This window comes from Daucus carota, chromosome 5 (genome assembly GCF_001625215.2).
Source record: "Daucus carota subsp. sativus chromosome 5, DH1 v3.0, whole genome shotgun sequence".
In the NCBI taxonomy this organism is placed as follows: Eukaryota; Viridiplantae; Streptophyta; class Magnoliopsida; order Apiales; family Apiaceae; genus Daucus; species Daucus carota.
The window spans coordinates 37,266,205-37,286,645 of NC_030385.2; the positions used below are offsets into that span (position 1 = coordinate 37,266,205).

General features: G+C 34.4%; 3 protein-coding genes and 1 long non-coding RNA gene across 34 annotated transcripts; 3 read left to right on the forward strand and 1 right to left on the reverse strand.

The window, feature by feature from the left end:
* The first annotated feature begins 330 nt into the window (after positions 1-330).
* On the forward strand, positions 331-8,540 carry LOC108223826 (uncharacterized). 31 transcript variants are annotated; one of them, XR_010292455.1, is made up of 11 exons: positions 331-551; positions 639-1,582; positions 1,689-1,969; positions 2,574-2,671; positions 3,583-3,654; positions 4,397-4,502; positions 4,908-5,019; positions 6,360-6,447; positions 6,620-6,748; positions 7,375-7,547; positions 8,130-8,387. XR_010292455.1 is itself a non-coding variant. In XM_064094565.1 (7 exons), exons 2-7 carry the CDS (start codon positions 1,506-1,508, stop codon positions 4,639-4,641), a joined length of 666 nt encoding a protein of 221 aa, XP_063950635.1. In that variant the 5' UTR covers positions 331-551; positions 639-1,505; the 3' UTR covers positions 4,642-4,901. The 31 variants fall into 31 exon arrangements, 3 of the variants coding, with proteins under 3 accessions (XP_063950635.1, XP_063950638.1, XP_063950637.1); XR_010292456.1 differs by having other exon boundaries at positions 4,908-5,009; XR_010292458.1 differs by having other exon boundaries at positions 4,915-5,019.
* A 3,916-nt stretch (positions 8,541-12,456) lies between these two features.
* On the forward strand, positions 12,457-13,615 carry LOC108220812 (RING-H2 finger protein ATL74). Its single transcript, XM_017394672.2, has one exon. It carries the CDS (start codon positions 12,857-12,859, stop codon positions 13,433-13,435), a length of 579 nt encoding a protein of 192 aa, XP_017250161.1. The 5' UTR covers positions 12,457-12,856; the 3' UTR covers positions 13,436-13,615.
* Positions 13,616-13,846: 231 nt separating this feature from the next.
* Positions 13,847-16,955, forward strand: LOC135152690 (uncharacterized). The gene is made up of 3 exons (XR_010292088.1): positions 13,847-15,599; positions 15,708-15,786; positions 16,229-16,955. It is a non-coding gene; the product is annotated as an uncharacterized LOC135152690 (long non-coding RNA).
* Positions 16,956-17,793: 838 nt separating this feature from the next.
* Positions 17,794-19,272, reverse strand: LOC108220360 (transcription repressor OFP1). The gene has a single exon (XM_017394104.2). The coding sequence runs from the start codon at positions 19,035-19,037 to the stop codon at positions 17,934-17,936; it is 1,104 nt and encodes a 367-aa protein (XP_017249593.1). The 5' UTR covers positions 19,038-19,272; the 3' UTR covers positions 17,794-17,933.
* Between the last annotated feature and the right edge of the window lie 1,169 nt (positions 19,273-20,441).

The following is a 20,441-nucleotide window of genomic DNA, read 5'->3' on the forward strand; positions in this document are numbered from 1 at the left end:
TAACGAACTCGAGTTCGAACCAAGAAAAAAGGATAGTTAAGATAATCGAGTTTGGCTCGACTCGGTAAAAAAAACTCGATTCGAACTCAGTAAAATTCGACCCGGCACGGTTCGGTTACAATGCTATCAACCTATATTCAAATCTATCACTGATCATATATATTTATACTCTACAAAATTATAGCAAATTTATTATTATCATTTTATAACAATATATTTATAAATAAATATATAGATGATAATAAATTATTTTTTCTTAGCCAATTAGTGTAATCAATTTATTGTTGCACAATATATTACAAGCTAGATAACTTTTAATCTACTTTATATATATTATAGCAGAACAGGTACTTGTCAAACCTGCATCCTGAGCAAATAAATTACCTGATTCCGAAGCAAGAATATAGCCTCCAAGCCTGTCCGAGCCTAGATTCGCCAGCCCAAAAATCCAGCCTGCCCAATTCTGATATCTCCTCCTAAGCAAACCTCGTCGACTATCAGCCTTTCCCAGCGTCAGCTCGACGCTGCACAAGACTAGCATACTACAATAGGTTCGTTCCAGGAATCTGATATATTCTGCAACACGTCGTCTGAATTATCTGTGTTTCTCATCTCTATTATTGGTCTGTACAATCCAGAATTGAAAGCACCTGTTATTTGCCATTGCTTTGCACAGTCTTTGAATTCAAGCGCTTGGGGTTGTGATCGGCCATATCAATTGTGACGGTTCGTAAGTATATACCTTTTCTTGATTTGTGGGTTGAGCCAGTATTATATGCACTTGTACTCCTGCAGGTTATATTTTGGGTGTTTGATGCAAGTGATGATCGGGTTTGGTTTGGTTGTGAAAATGTCTTCCGCTGGTATCATTATATATAAAGGTCGTCAAAAATCAGACCCAATATTGCACACACTCTTGTTTGGTCATAGATATTTTTGTGTTCTGCCTTAATTTATTGTCAAGATATTGGTGGTGTTTGATGCGAGTGATCATTGTTTTTAGTTTGGTATTGAGAGTTTTTCCGCTGGTATAGTTATAGAGGTTGTCAATCTGGAAGTGGTTTTGGTTAAGCATGTTGATGGTAAAAATGAGAAATCAGAGGTCTCATCACTTGTCCCCTTCTCTCCTATTGTCTTTAAGTCCACCATTTTTTACAATTTGGGGTCTCCTGCCTGCAATTTAGTGTTGCTTATAACGAATGCCCACTAAATTTTAACTTACAAGGTTCCTAATTTGCAAACACCTTTTCATGTGTAAGATAGGTTCTCTATGAGTTCCAAGAGAATTGATGTCTATCTCACACATATGTGTAACCTTTTACAGGGTTATTAATGGTCCTTCTTAACAGGATTGATGCTGTTGGTGGCCTCAGGGGCTAAGCTAGAGTAATTCTCTGAAATTCTAAAAGTCATTTTGGATTAATCACTATTGGTTAACCGCCATTGCTCATGTAACTTGTGTATTCCCTTTCTGGTCTGATCGATGATCCCACCAAGCTCCCAAAATGGAATTTTGTTGGATCTTGGATTTCGCCAATCTCTTACATTTGTTCTGCTTACTACCATTTTTATGCATTGCAAGGTTCGTGCCTTCCTGAATGCATACCTTGTTGTTGCACAGCTTTTTTCTTTGTGCTACCTGTAATTATCAGATTATATAGGCCAAAAAAATCAGTTTGAAATTACAGTTATACCCATGATATGCTGGACGATCAGTGTTCTCAATCATATTGGATGGAATTCCTTCAGCTGTTGATTATTCTTGTACAGCCTATTGGATCGTCTCAGTTTTTGATTGCATCGTCAAGGTATATATGTCTTCTCCGGTTGGCGCTTACACTACCTTGTATATCTGTACACACTGGTGTCCTTGTTCGATGCACCAGGTGTTTGAGTATGAATACCCAGAGGATCAAAATAAAGTTAGATTTCCAGAATTTGCTTAGACCTTCGTGCGCACTAACCATTGGTACTCTATTTACATTGTTTTGTGCTGCACTTCTAATACCTTATTACTGTCACCATTTTTCAGGATAGTATTGCTTGTATATTTTTATTTGTGGGATCATTTGTTAGCTGAAGGATTTTAAGTTGTATGCAATCTAATGTGCGGGGATGGGATTATGACCAGGTTATTTATAAGTCGTTAAAGCTGTTTGAAAGCGACTGAACTTTTAGATAGATGCATCCTTGGGGTTTTATAATTGTGTTGGCTTATATTGATATTGACAGATATGTGAAAGAAGATACAAACTATCTGCTGTAGATCTATAATCTGATGAAATAGAGCTTTCTCATTTTCTACTGAATTTGAGACTTCTGATATCTCTTTTATCGAAACAAGATGTCAATCTATCTTTTATGAGCTTCATGTAGTTGTTTGTAATTTTGCAGAGGAGTTCATTATTTCTGAGGTTAGTACGCTTATGTGTTCTAATCAGTATACAAATATGAGATTGCTTTGCAGAATATGAACAAGATATATATCAATAGTGCAGCAGCATAAAGCCTTTATCGACCAAAATGTTTTGTCAGGTTACTATTTAGTTCATCCTTGAAATTACTGTTTCCAGATGATTACAAGAATGAAGGGGATGTGCTACACTGCTACCAGATGAAATCTAAATCAGGACATGCTAATAAAAATGGTCCTCTCATTACTATTATCAAGGTAATTGTCATGTTATATATTACTACATATATGGTTTCCTGTTCCTAGCGATTACATGTTTAGAGCCTTGGTGGAAATTAACATATTTTATTATTATTGGTGTCCAAAGATAGAGTAGATGATCTCATTATAACTTCTCCAGTTGTACATAGTAGAAATAATAAGACCAATTACCATCTCACTAGGATATTAGTAACATAACAAAAAGAAATTGGTAGTTTAGTTTGCTTAAAAGTTCTTCTACCAATAATATACGCTCGATAACCTCTATCTTCTCACCTCCAAAGTCTATTTCTGATTATCTGTATAAAGTATAATGTTAGAGAAGGCTGGAGCCTTTCTGCCAAGCTGGGACTTGCTCATCTTTTCTTGAAAATAAAACGTCGCTAATTATCACGGTTTCGTCTTCATTCCCTGATCTTGTCAGGAATACAATATATTTACATTTTATGGGTCTTTTTATTAATTTCTTTAGATGATTGCATGTGCCAATATAGGGATCACAATTGCTTCCTCATGTGTTTCTTTATCTGATGTCAACCACTTCTTGGTGAGGTAGGTTGAAAAGAAAATTCACTTAAAAACTGAAAACTATATCTGATGGTTATTAAAGTAATGCAATATTAATATATGGTATATGCTGGTTAGCTTGTGATTATAGGCATGTCCTTTGCTATTTTAATGCATTTATACTTATTCTTGTTTAAGGTGCATATATGCATGATCTTTACAAACTCTAATGCAGTATATGTGAAGAACGTGTGGATAATGTATATAACTTGAATAGAAGCCACTGAGTTGGGGTTTTCTATGTTATGTTTAATTGGGTACGGGTCCATTATTTAATGTTACTTCTTCGGTTAAATATTTGTAAAGACTGTGACTGAGAGCTTTGAACTCACATCTCAAAGCTTAGATCGACAAAGCTTTGTATCTTCTTCCGATCAGAACTCCTCTATCATGTCGGTGCCAATTCTTCTGAGGTAAAACCCAAATTCTTTTTTTCCTCCTCCTGATTGTTTGGTCATCAGGTTTATTATTTTTGGGGTCTTGAATATCTCTTGCACTTGCCTTTTAATTTGATATGGGGTGTGTGAAAATTAGCTTTCTTGATGTTTAGGAGTCTGTTTAAAAGGAATGAATTGCTCAGATCTTAGTTTGCCGTATATGGAGGCTCCCACAGTGTCACTCTAGGTTAGATTATGAATTGAGGTGGTAACCGCTTTCAGGGTTCTATCAGCTTGCCCTGCAATTTGATTTGGGGTTAATAAGGGTAAAATGTTAGCATGTGATGGCTTTACGTGTACGTGTATGCAGTGGCATGCGCTTAAATATGAGTTTAATAGTTCTTGAATGATTTGATCGAGTGAGTTCCAAGTTCTGCTACTCCTACAAATATTTATATTCATATCACACAGTGTGTTACTCTTTTGTGGAGAATTTTATATAATAGCAGTTCAAATTCTTTCCAACTCCGCAATTTTGTTTTTGCATAGGTAGTTTCTTTTTGTTTGTGTTAATTTATCAGTCCTCAAGCAATATAAGTATCCATTCAGAAGGGGTAACCACATATTGGTAAGTCAAGTTCACTTTATTTTGTCTAAACCATTTTAATGTTAACTTGCACAAAAGAAATTATAATGAAAAACAAACAACCTGGTTTGGACTTGTAGTGTACAAGATTAACTGGTGAAGCCAATAATTATCGGTCCATTTCCTATACAGGTCATGTGCGATACCTACACACCAGCTCATGAACCAATTCTTGCAAACAAGAGATGTAATGCGGCTAAGATTTTGAGCCACCCTGATTTGCAGCTGAAGTTCCTTGGTATGCTTTTAAATTCTCAGTTTTCCATATTTATCTTTAACAGTCTAAACTGAAATTCTTATTTTCCAGGATTTGTATTTGTTCTAAAAATGTTACTTTTATAATAGGTTCGGTATTGAACAAGAATACACCCTATTGAAGAAAGAGGTCAACTGCTTTAATTTGTGCCAGCCTAAAATCTAAATAGTTATTTCTGCCGATTAGCTTAGTCTAAAATATAAATATTGTATATTTACCAACTTACAGTCTAAGATTCAACACTCATATGCCTAAGCTATATTTTGAAGAATGTTACAACACTCATACTCCTACGCTATATTTTGAAGATAGCTTACCATTGCTTTTTACCTGTCTAACTCTTCCTTTTGTTTGGTATTTTATTTGTTGGCACCTGCAAAATTGGAGAGTTTAGAATCATTTCGTGTGAAGCAGGAGTGAGGAGCTAAACACAAGCTATAAAAATTGCAGCTCAACTTTCCAAGGGATTCCTCCGCCCCACTCTTACCTGTTAGTAAAGGTCTTATAAAACCTTTTTTCTTATAACACAAAACCAAATAGACTGGGAAGACCGTGATAATTTTTCTGCGCTCTTTTATTGAAAAAATAATGCCAAGAGGCAGTTGATTAATAACTCAGTTCTAGACTTTTAGCTCTTGATTTGGATTAGTGTTGGCCAATGAGGCTTAGATACCATGCTCTGAATGGGTTACACCGCTGTTCACTTCTAAGAGGGTGTTGTACTTGCATTAACTGAAAATACTTCACTTGGAAGGTTAATATGCTTGTAATAGTTAGTATTTATGTCTCACTTTTTCCCACTTTATAGTACTTGTAAAAGTAGAGTATATAAATTCTTGAAGCTCTGACCCATCTCAAATTCTTGAAGAAATCTCCTTGAGTTAGGTATTTTATATACAAGATCAACCCATTACTATAAATTCTGTATCTTATATGTAATGCCTCAACTTTTATTGTTCAAGTAATCCCAGTTTAGAGCTTGTATGAGAATGCATGTTGTACTTTTTGCTTGTGAATCTCTGCTATAGTAGTTCAATCAAGATTCTAAGGGTTTAATGCTTTTGTGCTTTAAATTCTTTGTTTTTCTGTCTTTTTGTTGTTGGCTTGTGATTATGATTTATGGGTCTTTGTTTTTGTTATTATTGATGTTATTTACTAGCCCGCGTGGATATTTTTTATGTTGAATATGCTCTGGGAAGTGGAATTGTTTATGAGTTGTTTCTTGTTTTGTATATAGTTTTTGAATATTCACATGAAGGGACTGAGAACTGATATAATGTCTCAATTTTATAATATGACTTTGACTTAATTTTGGATCTGATGATTGATATAATTGTACCATAACAATGACTTGTGAAAAGATTTGGTGAATTTGAGTGGACCTTGGCTGTCCCGATTAGTTGATGAAGTTGTCACAAACTTGTGTGATGTTAATTTTAATTTTTACTGATGCGCTATGAAGTTGGAGTTTGTACGGTATATGTTTTACATGATCATGTTTAGACAAGCGGTGTTGCAGAATAGTGTTGATCTGCTACTTCTCCCTATTATTAATCTATGATGTTGCCACTATGAAAATAAAATTATTTTAGTTGGATTAAATTTCAAAGGTTCAAACGGTTAGCATTTGGTGCAAAATTTCAAATTTCTATGTTGTTGGCAAATACCTCTGACTTGTTGATAACACAAAGGGAGGATGCAACACTTCCACCAATCATGAGTTGGTTATCGTCCCGAATTTTTTAAATTCTCAGTCTTCCATATTTATCTTTAAGGCCAAGCTGAAATTCTTATTTTCCAGGGCTTGTGTTTGTTCTAAAAATGTCATTTTTGTAATAGGTTCGGTATTGAGCAAGAATACACCCTGTTGAAGAAAGAGGTCAACTGGCCTATTGGGTGGCCTATCGAAGGATGTCTAGGACGGCAGGTTAGCTTATATTTATCTTTAGGTTCAATATCTTGTATGCTTCTATCAATAAATTGCCACAGTCCTTAAATTGTCATGATCCCTGTATGCTACAATTAAATTAAACTAATGAAAAATTCCTATCTTTAGGTAGATTTTGCTAATTCTTAGTTTAATTATGTGGTTACATCAGGGTCCTTACAACTGTGGTATTGGTGCTGATAAAGCTTTTGGACGGGACATAGTTGATGCTCATTACAAAGCATGTCTATAGGCTGGTATTAACATAAGCGGCATAAATGGGGAGCTTATGCCTGGACAGGTAAATTTAACCTCTTGCAACCTTGTTGCTTCTCTAACACTCCAGCCTAAAGGTTAGAACTTCTATCAGCAACTATAAAACTGAACTGGTAAATTGCCACAGCTTTCTTTCACACACTAAAACCTTTCCCTTAACAACGGCGCTGAACACTTCTAATGGATTGTCAAAATATTATAGCACTTTAATCTAATCTAAGAAAAGTTCGGCACAAAAAGACCCATTCAGGGATTTAGAACCAAATCAAACCACCACAGTTATTGGTATGTATTCATTTTTGCTACTATTTTCAGTTCAAATTGAAAAGGAACCCTATTGTCAGTTGTCAGGGACAAGGGCAGATCCTCTATTTAGCAAAATTGCAGTCTCTTCTTCCTCAGACCTACCAGTTACGTAATGATTTGAGCCAAACAAATTATCTGATACTATTTATATCCCTGAACCCAAAATTCAGTGGGTGGTGAAACTTAAGGAAAAAAATAACCCCCACATAACTTAAACATTTTTACCTTGCAAACAATGTGAGGATTCCTACCGCAAGTGGTTTATTAGTACCACTGTGTGATGTAGTAAAATTGGCAATATCATCTTATTTCTTATGTGATAGATATAAATCTTTTTCAATTCAGATATTGCTTCTGATCTTCGCGCCAAGTGGTGGGATAACAGCCGTTCATCCATGGCGAAAGAATACATAAACATCTTCAGTGGGATCAACTAAAACATCTGCTTCAATCTGGAAAGGAGAAGGTGCATGTTTCCTTGGTAATACAATCTTTTCATGGTCAGGCCAGAGTGAGAGGTGAGAATCCAGAATGATAATATTATTTCACAATATTTTAAGATATGTTATAAAATAAATTATAACTTTTTATAAGTTATTGTTAAAAAAGAAATTTCGAATGAAATTTTAATATTTAAACATTTATACAAAAAGATTTTTCTAAAAACCAATTATTAATGAAATTATATTTTATACACATTTTAAAATATGTGTCAAATAATGGGAAATTTTTTTAAAAAAATGGGAGGGACGTAACACACACACACACACTAAATTATACCTATCCTAATTTTATATACCTTAAAGGGACAAGAAAATGTTAGAAAAAGAAAACGTAAATGTGAGTGAAGGTATTTGAATATGATCCATAATACTACTTAAGGTCTCATTACCACTAAACTAAATAAATATCATAAACAAATTATAGTAGGTTGGATAGTAGCTGTACATTCACATACCAACTATGTGTCACACTTATTTAGAAGAAAATGATTATAATTTATTTACAAATTTTATCTGGTTCTGAAGGCCTGAGTTATGCATAAACCAAGAACTGTTGTGGATACAATATGACATGTTTGTACCTTGATGTATGTCCAGGAAAAATATCTGCTGGTCTGTTTCTGTCTGAGCACATGCAAACCTCCACCTCGACAAGACTCCATAACTACAAATGACAATTAATCTGAAACAAACTATGTGTAAAGTAGGCAGAAAAGGAAGGTCCGTAATCTTCAATATTCTCAGTACGCGAAATGAAGTTCTGTTACTGTTATATTCCAAGGGGCACAAAGAAGTGTCCTCAAGTTCAATTTCAAAAGATTTAAAAGCAACACATAACATGTTTTTGTTTTGCCTTTTCCTGGGGACCACTGATCAGTTCCACTGAAGGAATGTGCTCACACTTCATCTTAAAATGAAATCCAGGGTAATAGCAGGTTGGTTCATAACAACCTAACAATGTTGCTACAACATAGCAGTTTTGGCAGAGGTGCGCCTTTCTTCTGAGCATACTTTGTATTGGGTACATGGGGAAATTTCACAAATCTTCGGCATAATTTAAAAAAAATGGAATAAACAATATTTCGTCGACTGTAACACACGAACATTTTAGACTAGCGCCCCGTGCCTTGCACGGGCTATTATGCTAGTATTAAAAGTAAATCTCAAGCTATATGATACATATTGATGGTTATTATCATAAAGTGTTTATTACCGTTTATATAAAATTTGCACTGTAATATTAGTTTTAAATTAATTTTTTCTTTAAATATTTTTTACTTAATTCAATATATTTTTGACGTTGTGATATACAAAACTTTGTTCAAATATCACACTCCGTAGAAACTGGTGTCATTTTTAAATGTGTTATAAGTAGGATTGAGAAAAAACCGAATTGGAATCGAAAAATCGAACCGAACCGTATAAGTTCGGTCTGGTTCGGTTCCACTTTTTTATAATTTCGGTCTATTTGATTTTTCGTCCGGATCGAATTAAATTTCAATTTGGTCAAATCAGTTTTAAAAAAATTCGATTCTGAACCAAACCGACCGAATGTTCAGTCTTAAATACAATTAACAAACGGACACCAAGTCTGGGCTCCTCTTATAGACGTCGGGCCATTATGAATTCAAGCAAGACCCTTGCTGAATTAAGTAAACCCTCCCATCATTATGGGCGACATAGTTGCATTTAAATAGAGCCAACTTTTGTGAAATCTGGGTCCAAGAAGCTTGATAGCTTGACCTGGAGTGGTCAAGACCCTAGTGTGTGATAAAATATACAGAAATTTTCATGCGTCAATGATCATTTTTTATTTGCATCATAATTTTCATATTTAACAATCTTTATAATATATAGTTGACATCCTTTATCTAAAAAAAAAAATTAATTGTTAGTGTGTTACTCTCACTAAAATCACTAGGAAGACCCGAATATATATAAGATTTTCTTCCAATTTTTTTTTATTAGATGAATGACTTTTATTGATTTCAATTTTATCAATAATGATGGACCACGTATATGAACAAAAAAATTTACCAATTAAAATCATCGAAATAAAAAGTACTGGTGCCCACACTTTTTACTAAGATGATAAATTTTGATACGAAATTATCACATACTCCCTCCGTCCCATTTAATTTTATAATATAAAAACCCCACTCACCCACTACTTTCAACTACTTTTCCAAATATATCAATTATATATTGATGGGTCCCACTACTTTACCCATTTTTCTTTCTCTTTCTTCCTACATTACATTACTTTATACACTTTTCTTAGTATTCGTGCCCAATCCATATGTATACAATTCCGAGAGACGGAGGGAGTAATTAAAATGTGCTCGTCAGTGCACTCCAACATACCTACAAGTCTACAATGTAAAATTTACTCCCTCCGTCTCTAAATACTTTTCTTGTTTGTAGTTTTCACGTTTGCCAACACACACTTTTGATTGTTAATATCTTCAATTTCTTATTAGCATTAAATATAAAAACTTCACTGTATTAAAGTACTCGTGAATACGAATCCAACAAGATCACTCACGACTATATTTAGTCTTATAAATTAAATGTAAATTAGTAATCTGTCTCATGTTATGAACAGTACCGATATCACAAATAAGAAATGAAAAAAGAAACGGAAGGAATAACAAAGAGATCGATATATTATTAACTTGTAAAATATCAACATCGCATGATTACATTTGGACTAGTTTTACCGGTGTCCAATTTAAGAAAAAGACTGGACTGATTGATTAGTCAATACAAACCGAACCATTATCAGCTAAGAATACATGCACATCTTTTGACTAATGCCTACTTCCTCCCACCCGTTTTTCTTTTTTCTTAAAACTTTGAATATAGTTTCCTCGCACGATATTTTTTGCACGATATTTTTAAGTGTTATACCGAGCTGGTTGATATCATATTTGTAGACGAAAGACAAATTTTAAACCAGGAACATCAATATTTGGTGTAGTCCACCTCCACCACATGAAATACATACTACTCCATCTGTCACTGTCCCTTTCATCTGTTCACAATAATTTTTTGACACGTTTCTTAAAACTTATTTTGAAGTATAATTTCATAATATATTTTTAAAATTATTTTTCTTAAATAAAAATTTGATATTTAAACTTTCATTCAAAACAAGAATTTTCTTTTTAAAAAAAATATAAAACTATACTTCATGAGAGTCTCAAAATACATGCAAACAGTGAACATAAACAACTCCTCGAGGAAGTATAAGTCTGTAAGTAAACAACATAGTCATTTCATGCAAAGCTAGTGAAGGAACGGTAAGTGACCAATTTTTTGTACTCAAGAGTGTTTTGGTGTCCATATTTAACACGAGAATCGGGTGTGTTAAGGAGTCGAACTCAAGTATTCTATCAACTTGAATTTTAATATTAAATATAAATTTTTTAATAACTAATTCAATTTCTAAAATGCAAAAACTTTATATTAATGACAATTTTAACAAAAATCGTTATTTATGTTTCTTATTATTATTATATAATTAAATTCAAAATTTATTAATAATAGGGTAATATAAAAATTGTGGAAAATAATGTACAAAAGTTGAGAAGTAAATATTTAATCATAAAAAATAACTGAGTAATGAATTAGTCATTATCTATTTATAAAAATAAAAAATGAATCCTAAATATCATATTTTTCAAAATTATAATATAATGTGTTAGAAGATTTTCTTGACTACGATACAAAATCCTAACATGACTGACAAGAAAGCGGAATTATCAATATCTTAAAATAAAAGAGGAGGTGACTACGGTTTGATCATGGTCCCGTTTCTTCCAAATTATATTGTACAACGACCGTTCATTTTGTTCAACTTGGAACCAATCCAAAAGGTTCCAAAACTTCTTACATAAGTAATCAATTGTACAAGTTAAGTACAGTACAAAAACTTATCAAAAACCAAAAAAATCTCAAAGATTGATTGAAATACAAAGAATTTGATAAGTGCTAGATATGGTTGATGTGGTCTGATTCTTGGAGAATCGGCAGAAGCTAGAAAACCTCTTACCATACCAGCAAAAAGGCTGATAGCAATTGCTTTAGGGGTCGTTTGGTTCATGGGTATGTGGAATCAGGTATGGGGTTTGTCCATTCCAAACCCATACCTGGTGTTTGGTTGGTGAAAATATAATCTCAAACCCATACCTTAAACCCCCAAGGTATGAGTTTTTGATACCTAGGTGGGGAGGTGGGTATAAGATGGGGGTATGGGTATTCATTTTTGATTTTTTTTTGTCTCTATTTAAGTAATCAAATATTAATGTTTTATACAAAATTAAATCAATGATGCAAAAATATATAACAATAATAATTTTATTAATTTTTTCAATTAATATAAATTAATAACTTATTTTTTACAAATATTGCATATATTGATTCCAGCACTCAACCAAACACATGATATCAGATATGATACCTCAAACCTATACCAGCTTAACCCGATTCCTCATTTCGAACCAAACGACCCCTTATAGGTATAAAAAAAAGTTGGGTATATGCCACTTGGCTCCAAAAGTGATCAACTCTTAAAGATTTTTGTGCACCAGTACCTATCAACTTCATTTTCCTTTTTTCTTGATCAACATAATTACACTGATCTTTTCATATCAGAAGGTAATCCCCACCAACTAAAATAATTGTAACTACAAATTCCACAATCACTCTTATGTGTGACTTGTTTTTTTTACCTATATACAGCTGGAGATAACTTTTTATAAGTGTGTGTTGAAAAAGAGTTGATTTTGGACTAGGTACTGAGATTTTATAATTAATTAATACTAATCCGGGATTTAATGATGGTTGTTTAGCCAGAGCTGTCATAGTTCTAAATCTTAGTTGCACCTTTTATTGATTTTAAAGAATCTGCTGGCACTGAAGCATCTATATAAATATCTTCAGCAGGGCATAACTGCAGAACAAGAATACAGCTCAATTCACTTCTATATACATCTATCTCTTTCTGTTAACAAATTTTCAGCACACAGTTTTGTTGTTTTATATACTTTGTTAGGTTTTGGATCGATAAGTTTCGTAGTGTCACAAGGAAAAGGACCATTTCTTGACTTAAAAGCTCGAATATTGCAGCCCGGAAAAATTCCCTGATCCTTTGAACAAGTTACCATTTCTTCTTCTTATCCAACACCCAAAAGAAAGATGCCCTTGAATGTCTTTTTCTAGCTGGAATCTTCACAACACAATATTAGCTTCACCTCAAAACACGAGGGGAACCGAAAACATCAAAAAATTTCTCTTTTGTCTGTGAAAAATCTCCGAAAAAAATGGTTCATGCACGCCGCCTTCTTGTTGGTGCTGAGCAAAGCATGGCACCAGCCAGTGGCAATTATACTGAACAAAAGCATTACATCAACGAGGTGAAATTCGACACGAATATGGTGGTGATACTGGCTGTTTTACTATGTGCGCTATTATGTGCGCTGGGACTGAACTCAATTATTCGTTTCGTGCTACGTTGTACTCATAGGTTTGGCACTGAGACACCGCAACAAGCTGCAGCTCGGCTGGCTACTACAGGAGTAAAAAAGCGGACTCTCAGAAAAATTCCGATAGCAATTTATGGATCAGAAGTGAAGTTATCAGCCACCGAGTGTCCTATTTGTCTAGCGGAATTTTTAGAAGGAGAGAAAGTTCGAGTTCTGCCAAAGTGCAACCACGGTTTTCATGTCAAGTGCATAGACACTTGGCTGGAGTCCCATTCATCGTGCCCGAATTGTCGTCATTCGTTGCTTGAGCGTTCAACGTCGCGTGTTGCTGATGAAAGTTCTGTGGTCCAGCCTCCGGAAAATAACAGCTCCGGCCAGCAGCAACCTAGTGCTCTTACTGTAGTGACACAAGTATAAGGATTTAACGTGTGTGACAACATTATATATAAGTAATCTAGACACTTGAGTTGAGTGTAGGAGTTCAATTGTTCAAAGCCTCAATGAAAATTAATTGTGGCTGTTTCAGATGACATAGTAGTGCAGAGGAGGATCATAGTGTCTTGATTAATAATATCAACACGAGATTATTTCACTCCAGTTTTAATTTCTTCATTTTAGTTCATTTGTTTAAAATTTAAGTGTTACGATATACTCTCTCTGTTTTGAAATATAAGTCGTTTGACTTTTTTGCACGTATTTCTAAGTCTTTTGACCACATGCTAAAAATTATTATTTTCGAAATTTTCTTTTTTTGAATAAAAATATGTGATCGATACTATTATTCAGAAAAGGAAAATTCCAAAAATAATAATTTTAAGCATGCGGTCAAAAAACTTAAAAATACGTGCAAAAAAGTCAAACGACCTATATTTCAAAACGGATGGAGTAATTATTAACAATATTGAATTAGTCTACTATTAATCTAGACACTTGCTATTTTTTTGCTAATTAAAAGGTAATGTCTTCCTCCTGGTCCAAACCAGACACCTCGAAACCATCTGCTTATCAGTGTTGGCACCTGGTTACAGGATAGTGGTTTTTGGTGATGTTACTTGGTCAAAGCTTAACAGAACACATGACTGGAAGCTTATGTGTGCATGCCTTGTAAATTATTGGGAGAATGACAAAGCCCAGAGGCCAGATTTTAAGTTGTTCTTGTTCACTTCCCCTGTTTTTTTCCAGAAGGTTCAGAATACCAAGCCATGTGCCACACAGCAGTGCTGTGGCCGTCTCCTATTCAAGTATTCAACTATGCAAGTAATGCTCGACTTCTGAAATTATTTTGGGGCCATCTACTGCACTCTCGGGCGCAATTACTTGTCTATTACTCGTTTTCGCCACAGGGTTACTCGTCTGATCACTGCACAAAACGTTGCTGAAATAGTCCGAGAAATGTGTGGGCATGGCCTATTACTTATTACCTATCCCAGGTTTCCCATATGCGCCATACTGTGCTACTTTGGTCCTTGTAAAACTTCTCTCGATTATGGCACTTTGTTGGTCTGCTGTAAACTGTTTACCAAGGCAGATTACCACTTTAAGCAGTTCCGCACTTGGCTAGCTTTCAGGAGTGAAAATGCTATAAAATTAACAAGAATTGGAAGATTAGAGAGCAACACACTGCAAAATTTAGTTAGGTTCTGGGGAAAAAAAATCTATCTATACTGTGCTATAATAACAAAAATGGGTTAGGATCAGGTTAAAAAGAAAAATGCTACATGCACATAATTGGATACAGAAATATTCACTCACAGAATGAGTATGTGTCAACTTGTGATTGAAATGGGCCCTCTGCACATGCATTAATAGCACCAATTAAAACTCTCCACCTAGATTGCCATGTCATTTTGTGTAAAATTATGTACCCAATTTTGTGCATGTAGCACTACTCGGTTAAAAATTTGCTGTTTGTTGATAATTTTATATATTTACATAATTTGATTTATAATATAAAAATTAATACCTTTAATATGATTTGATGGTGAAATCTATGATTCTATGACAGCCAAAAATTGAAAATTTTTAAATTCATCAAGTAATTTTTCAGGAACAAAAGCTGCTCTTGATTTAATGCCGGAGCCTTAAGTTGTTAACAACTACGGTGCAGCACCAACAACATATATCTTAAATTTTTTTATAATTTACATACAATGTTTTATATTAATCATGGTGCAATGTTTTAGAATAAAAAATTAAAATTAACTAATAAATTTTATAAACGATGATTACTTTTTCATCCACCTATGTAATGTTATTATCGAAATTTACAAAGTTTGTTTGAACATGCATGTTTTGAGGCAGAGGTGTAGTAAATATTTGATTTTATCTTCTGATTCTTTGCATGAATATGGGCTCATTGCTGCTGCCGCATAATTTAGTTCTAACTGAGATACTGACGCGAGTACCTATTGAATCTCTTTTATGTTTCCTCTCTGTTTGTAAATTATGGAAGCTTACAATTATCGACCCCTCGTTAGTAAAATCTCATATGAATCGCACTTCCCAAAACCCCACTGATGAAAATCAAACGTTGATTGGTGCCTTTGCATCTGGCAAAGCCTATATTCTGAAAGTAACAGAGGTAACACACCCGATTTTGGTTCTGACCTTGTTTTCTTTTTTGTTCTCAATCAATTTTTTTTAGATTTACTGCTTGCTTAATTTCACGTGGTTTAAGCTATATATGTAGGTAATGGACGTGGTATATTTTTCCTATGATATTACAAGTGCTGATACCTTCTCGGAAATGGTGAAGGAACTAGAGATTGGTTCAGCTGATTCTGGTATCAGGTATGGGTTTTGTTCATTTCAAACCCATACCTGGTGTTTGGTTGTCTATTTTTATAATCTGATATCCATACCTCCCACCTGGAATCAGATTTGATACCCTAGAGGGAGGTGGGTATGAGAGACGGGTATGAGGTATCAAATGAAAATTTTATTAATAATTTTTATTTATAGTTAAAGACCATCTCAAAACACATAAATTAAATATGATATTTTTTAATTTGAATATACTTATTTTTATTTACTATTAATTAATAATATTAGTAATTATTAATTATTTATTTTCATTTCAGTACATAAATTATTTATTTTCATTCCAGTACTAAACCAAACACAAGATATCAAGAATGATTCCTCAACCCCATACCAGCTTAACCCGATTCCTGATTCCAAACCCATACCGTCTCATGAACCAAACGACAGCTGATAGGGATTCAAGTGAAAATCACAGATGAAGATGTGGAACTTCCAACTTGGTTCAAAACTTCCTATTTAAATTGCACAGAGGTTCAATTGCAACGGAAGCGATGACGGAGATTGTACTGTACCATCCTCCACCCTTTCTATTCCCTCTTCCAAATTATTTCATGTTTCTCTTTAACTAGTGATTGGACTTAAGGTCACTGCAATTTGTTTTTCAACTTTACTAGTTAGAATTGAATCGATTTCTTCTTCATCTGAGTTGATTGTATTGAATGTTTGAGCGAACCTCAATTGTAAAAATGCTACACATAAACCTAATGTATTTGATCTAAAAGCAGAACTTTGATCAGTTGGATGTGTGTTGGCTAAACAGTAAGTCCAGTATGTATAATTTTTTAATAAAGAAAACTAGTACTCCAGTACGTATACAAAGGTTGCTCCAATAAACTTTTTAGTAGGCAATCTTTTAAGTTTAATTAATATCGTTATGTTTTTCGTAAATTCTGGTAACTACGTTTAAGGATGCAGCCTGACAAAACTTGTAAATCTGTACAAGCAGGCAGCCGCACTATAATTAGACGTTCAGATAATTGCAGCCAGCTTATTCTAGAAAAAAAAACCATAAAGGCATGGAATAACTTGAGTATGGCAAAGCAGTTCCAAGCTTTAACAATAATCCAAGACAAAGAATAGACAAGCAACAACTAAATGTATAAATTATCATTGTCTGCATATAGTAAGATTTTCTTTTTACTAGTAAGAATTGTGTGTGTCTCTAGCATTTCTCTTGGGGCATATATTACTACTTTATTTTGCTTTCTTAAAGCCCCAACCATCACCGGATTTCACGCAATTTGTCTGGTCGCCCAAACATTTCTTTATGGTTTCGTTGAATGTTAGAAGGTTAGTCCCTTGTTGCGGCTAAGTGATGAGCCTGACCGACACATAATTAAATGCTATACAGTTGATATATTAACCATTGTGGCTAAGTAATCTCAGATTCTTCATCCTTCTATTCCGAAGTGAGAGTATAATTAATAGGTTTGCAGTTTATGCAATAAAATTCCAATCAATACCACGATGTTACCTACAATAGTATTACCTCAGATATATCCTTTTCCTAATATTTTAAGATTTTAGGAGAACTGTTAATTTTCACGACTTTTGCTAAATTCAACTTTCAAGTTTATGACTGGTTTGCAGCTTCTTTACATTGACTGAAATGAAAAGAACTGAAGATAGTGACTGGAGAAAAACCAGAAAAATGCTAAAATCTGAAAAATGCTGTCAAGAGAGTAAAGAGTCCTTTTCCGGACAGAAGTTTTGTCAGTCATCTCTGCACGTGTGAAGAGCAAAGCATTCTGGTCCCTTTTGAATTTGTGTACCATATTCCCCATTCTCTGTGTATTGATGTTCTCCTTATCTTCGGCTAGCATTTCTGTGAATAGATTTTTAATAAGTGTTATGATAACTCTGATTAATATGCAATTCTTTTGAACCTTGTTCTACTCTTAAAATCCACCACAATAATTACTAACTGTTATTAGGAAACAAAGAAACACCCATCTTTAACTGCATAGTTTTATTATAATTACAGTTGAAGATTTTATGTACAATTTTACAGAAAAGCTGAAACCTCAGATACTGATTAAGTGAACATGAAGAAGCCTTAAGCAAAGACTCTTATTCTTATACCTAGATATATCTAAGAATCTCTGGTTATATGCTTCATATCAGCAATCTCAAACCATACTTGCTTGAATGCTTTGATGATGAGGCCATGATATTGATCAGAATTGAGTGATAGATAACATGCAAGAAGATCTTCCAAGTCTTTTGTTGTTCTTATATTGTTCTCAGTTATCATCTCCATCATTGAATCCTTAAAATCTTTGTGAGGGTCTTGAGTTGTCTTCACAACTGCAAAACTCTCCGCCAAGCTCCTCCTTGCTCCGCCAAGTGATGCACTTTTTCGGTGATGGCCTTGAAGAAATCTTTTGCTTGCTGTTCTTGGAGAATCAGTCTTCAGTTTCACACCTGTCGAGTTAGTATTGAATGACAACTTTTTAACAGAATTTACACTCTTTTGCTCTTTGTAAAAAGAGTGTGAAATGCTTTCATCATTTGTAGCTGAGATCATCCTGATCTTGGACACTTCTTCATCATTTTTCTTAACTTTGTTGATCTTGGTAATAATGGGCTTGAGCTCAAACTGCAGAATTGGATCAAAGTTTTCACATTTAGAATCTTTGCTCATCGTCATGCCAATGGGAATGTCACTTTTGGCTCTGCAGTGACAAGAAGACACCATTTTATGAAATGGCTTGTCTTCCTTTTCTGACCACAATTCAGGAAAAACAGAATAATCATCCTCAGAATAGCTGCTTTCGACAAGAGGATCATTCTGGCAATCCTCATGGCTGGCTCTGCAGCTACAATCAGTAGAAACTGGGGCGCTTAAAAGGAGCCTCGGGGATGTTGATCTGATTGATCGCCTCTTCTTCCTGTTACTGCCTCTCTTTCTTGATGACCTTCTTGGTGAGTCTGAATGTTGAGAAGCCGAATTTTTATCTGGAGTTGGTGGAAGGTCTCTTGTGATATGGTAAGACTTTCTTTGCGATGCGGCCGCAGCCCCTCCAGAAGATGATGATAATGATGAGTAGTATGCTGGAGACTTGGTTTTGGCATGATTATTTTTCTTGAGTTTTTGCATGGAGTTTGGGCTCTTGGTTGTCCTGGTAGAGTATTTGAGCTTGTAAAACCAGGCATTTGGAATCATGTCTGACAACTTGAACTTATATTTGCCCATCAAAACTCCCTGTTTTGTGAGGGCTGAATTGAGTTGGAGAATATAGACACTGCTCTCTGTCTCTTTTGTGTAATTTTCTCCAAGAGCTGGGAGTATCTTTGTAAGATGGAGGATGAACTTTATGGTCTTTTATGGGGCAGGGGTGGGGTCACAATGGAAGAAAACTTTGACAAGGAAGCAAAAGATGAAAAGAGAATGGTGGATCTCAAGTGCGGGAGAGGCTTCATCTTTTTAACCCAGTGAAATTCGGATTCTAGTAATGCATGATAATGTTGTCACGCTTTTGATCCAAAAAATCATGCACGGTAAGAAAAAGAAACGGCTCTGTCTTCTCTTTCCAAGTCATGCACGGTAAAAAAGGAAACGATTCTGTCTTTCTAAAAAGACTAATCATGTAACTCGTTACTCGTTTATCTTCCATCTCCATCTCGATCTAATCGTGCGGTATATGTCAAATTGCAACAGCAATGATTATTATTTTCGTAGAGATAAAAAAGCAGTGATTACTGCTGTGATGATCAAACATGCACCAAATCTATCTTTAATGAACTTAATAAATTGGTAATTAGCTGGAATCCTGAAAACTTTATGGAAAATAATTATTCTCCATTCAATAAAAATAATGTGTAAAGAAAGGCCCCATGAAGCACAGTTTGATTCCTTCTCATTTACAATGACCCAACTGGACTCTTTCTTTTTCTCCTTTTCTGCTTCCTGAGATTGAGCTTAATGTACAGAAAGCTCTTATTATACAACTGTGAAACTTACTATTATTTCTCCTAATCAAACAGTGCTGTCATATTCTAAGCAAATGGAGACCTGCCAGTTCCTCTTATAATTTAGCTGATTGGCTTGTGTTTAACTCTGGATATGACCATTGGTCTTGTTTTAACTGTTGCAAGAATGTCTTCTTTCTTTAGTGATACATGATCATCTATCTTTACTCTCCCCACTCCACCCCCTCCCCAGAATATATATGTTTTACTATTTCTGTAGGCCAATTACATATGTAGGAGTTGATATTTCAGTGCCTAAATTTTCATCTCAATTAATGTGTTAAACAGTTGTACACATGTTCTACGCGATTACAAGATAGGGGTGCTCACTGGATCTGGTTACACTTTCGGATTTAGTGAAATTTTCTTATACGTAGCTCCCATGTACTCTTAAAAATCTGCAAAATTTGCTTCAAGCTTCTGCAGAAAATATTTCAGATCCAAATTTTATGATATCCTGGTTCCAGAGCTAGCTCTATGTGATAGAGATTAAGGTATCGTTTATAAAAGTTGGCGAAACTGACAATCTTCTGGCGCTTAATCATTTCAAGTTAATAATGAAGGAATGACTACTAGTACATGATAGTGAAATGACTAGAGACTCTAAACAATCCGAACACCTAAAAGA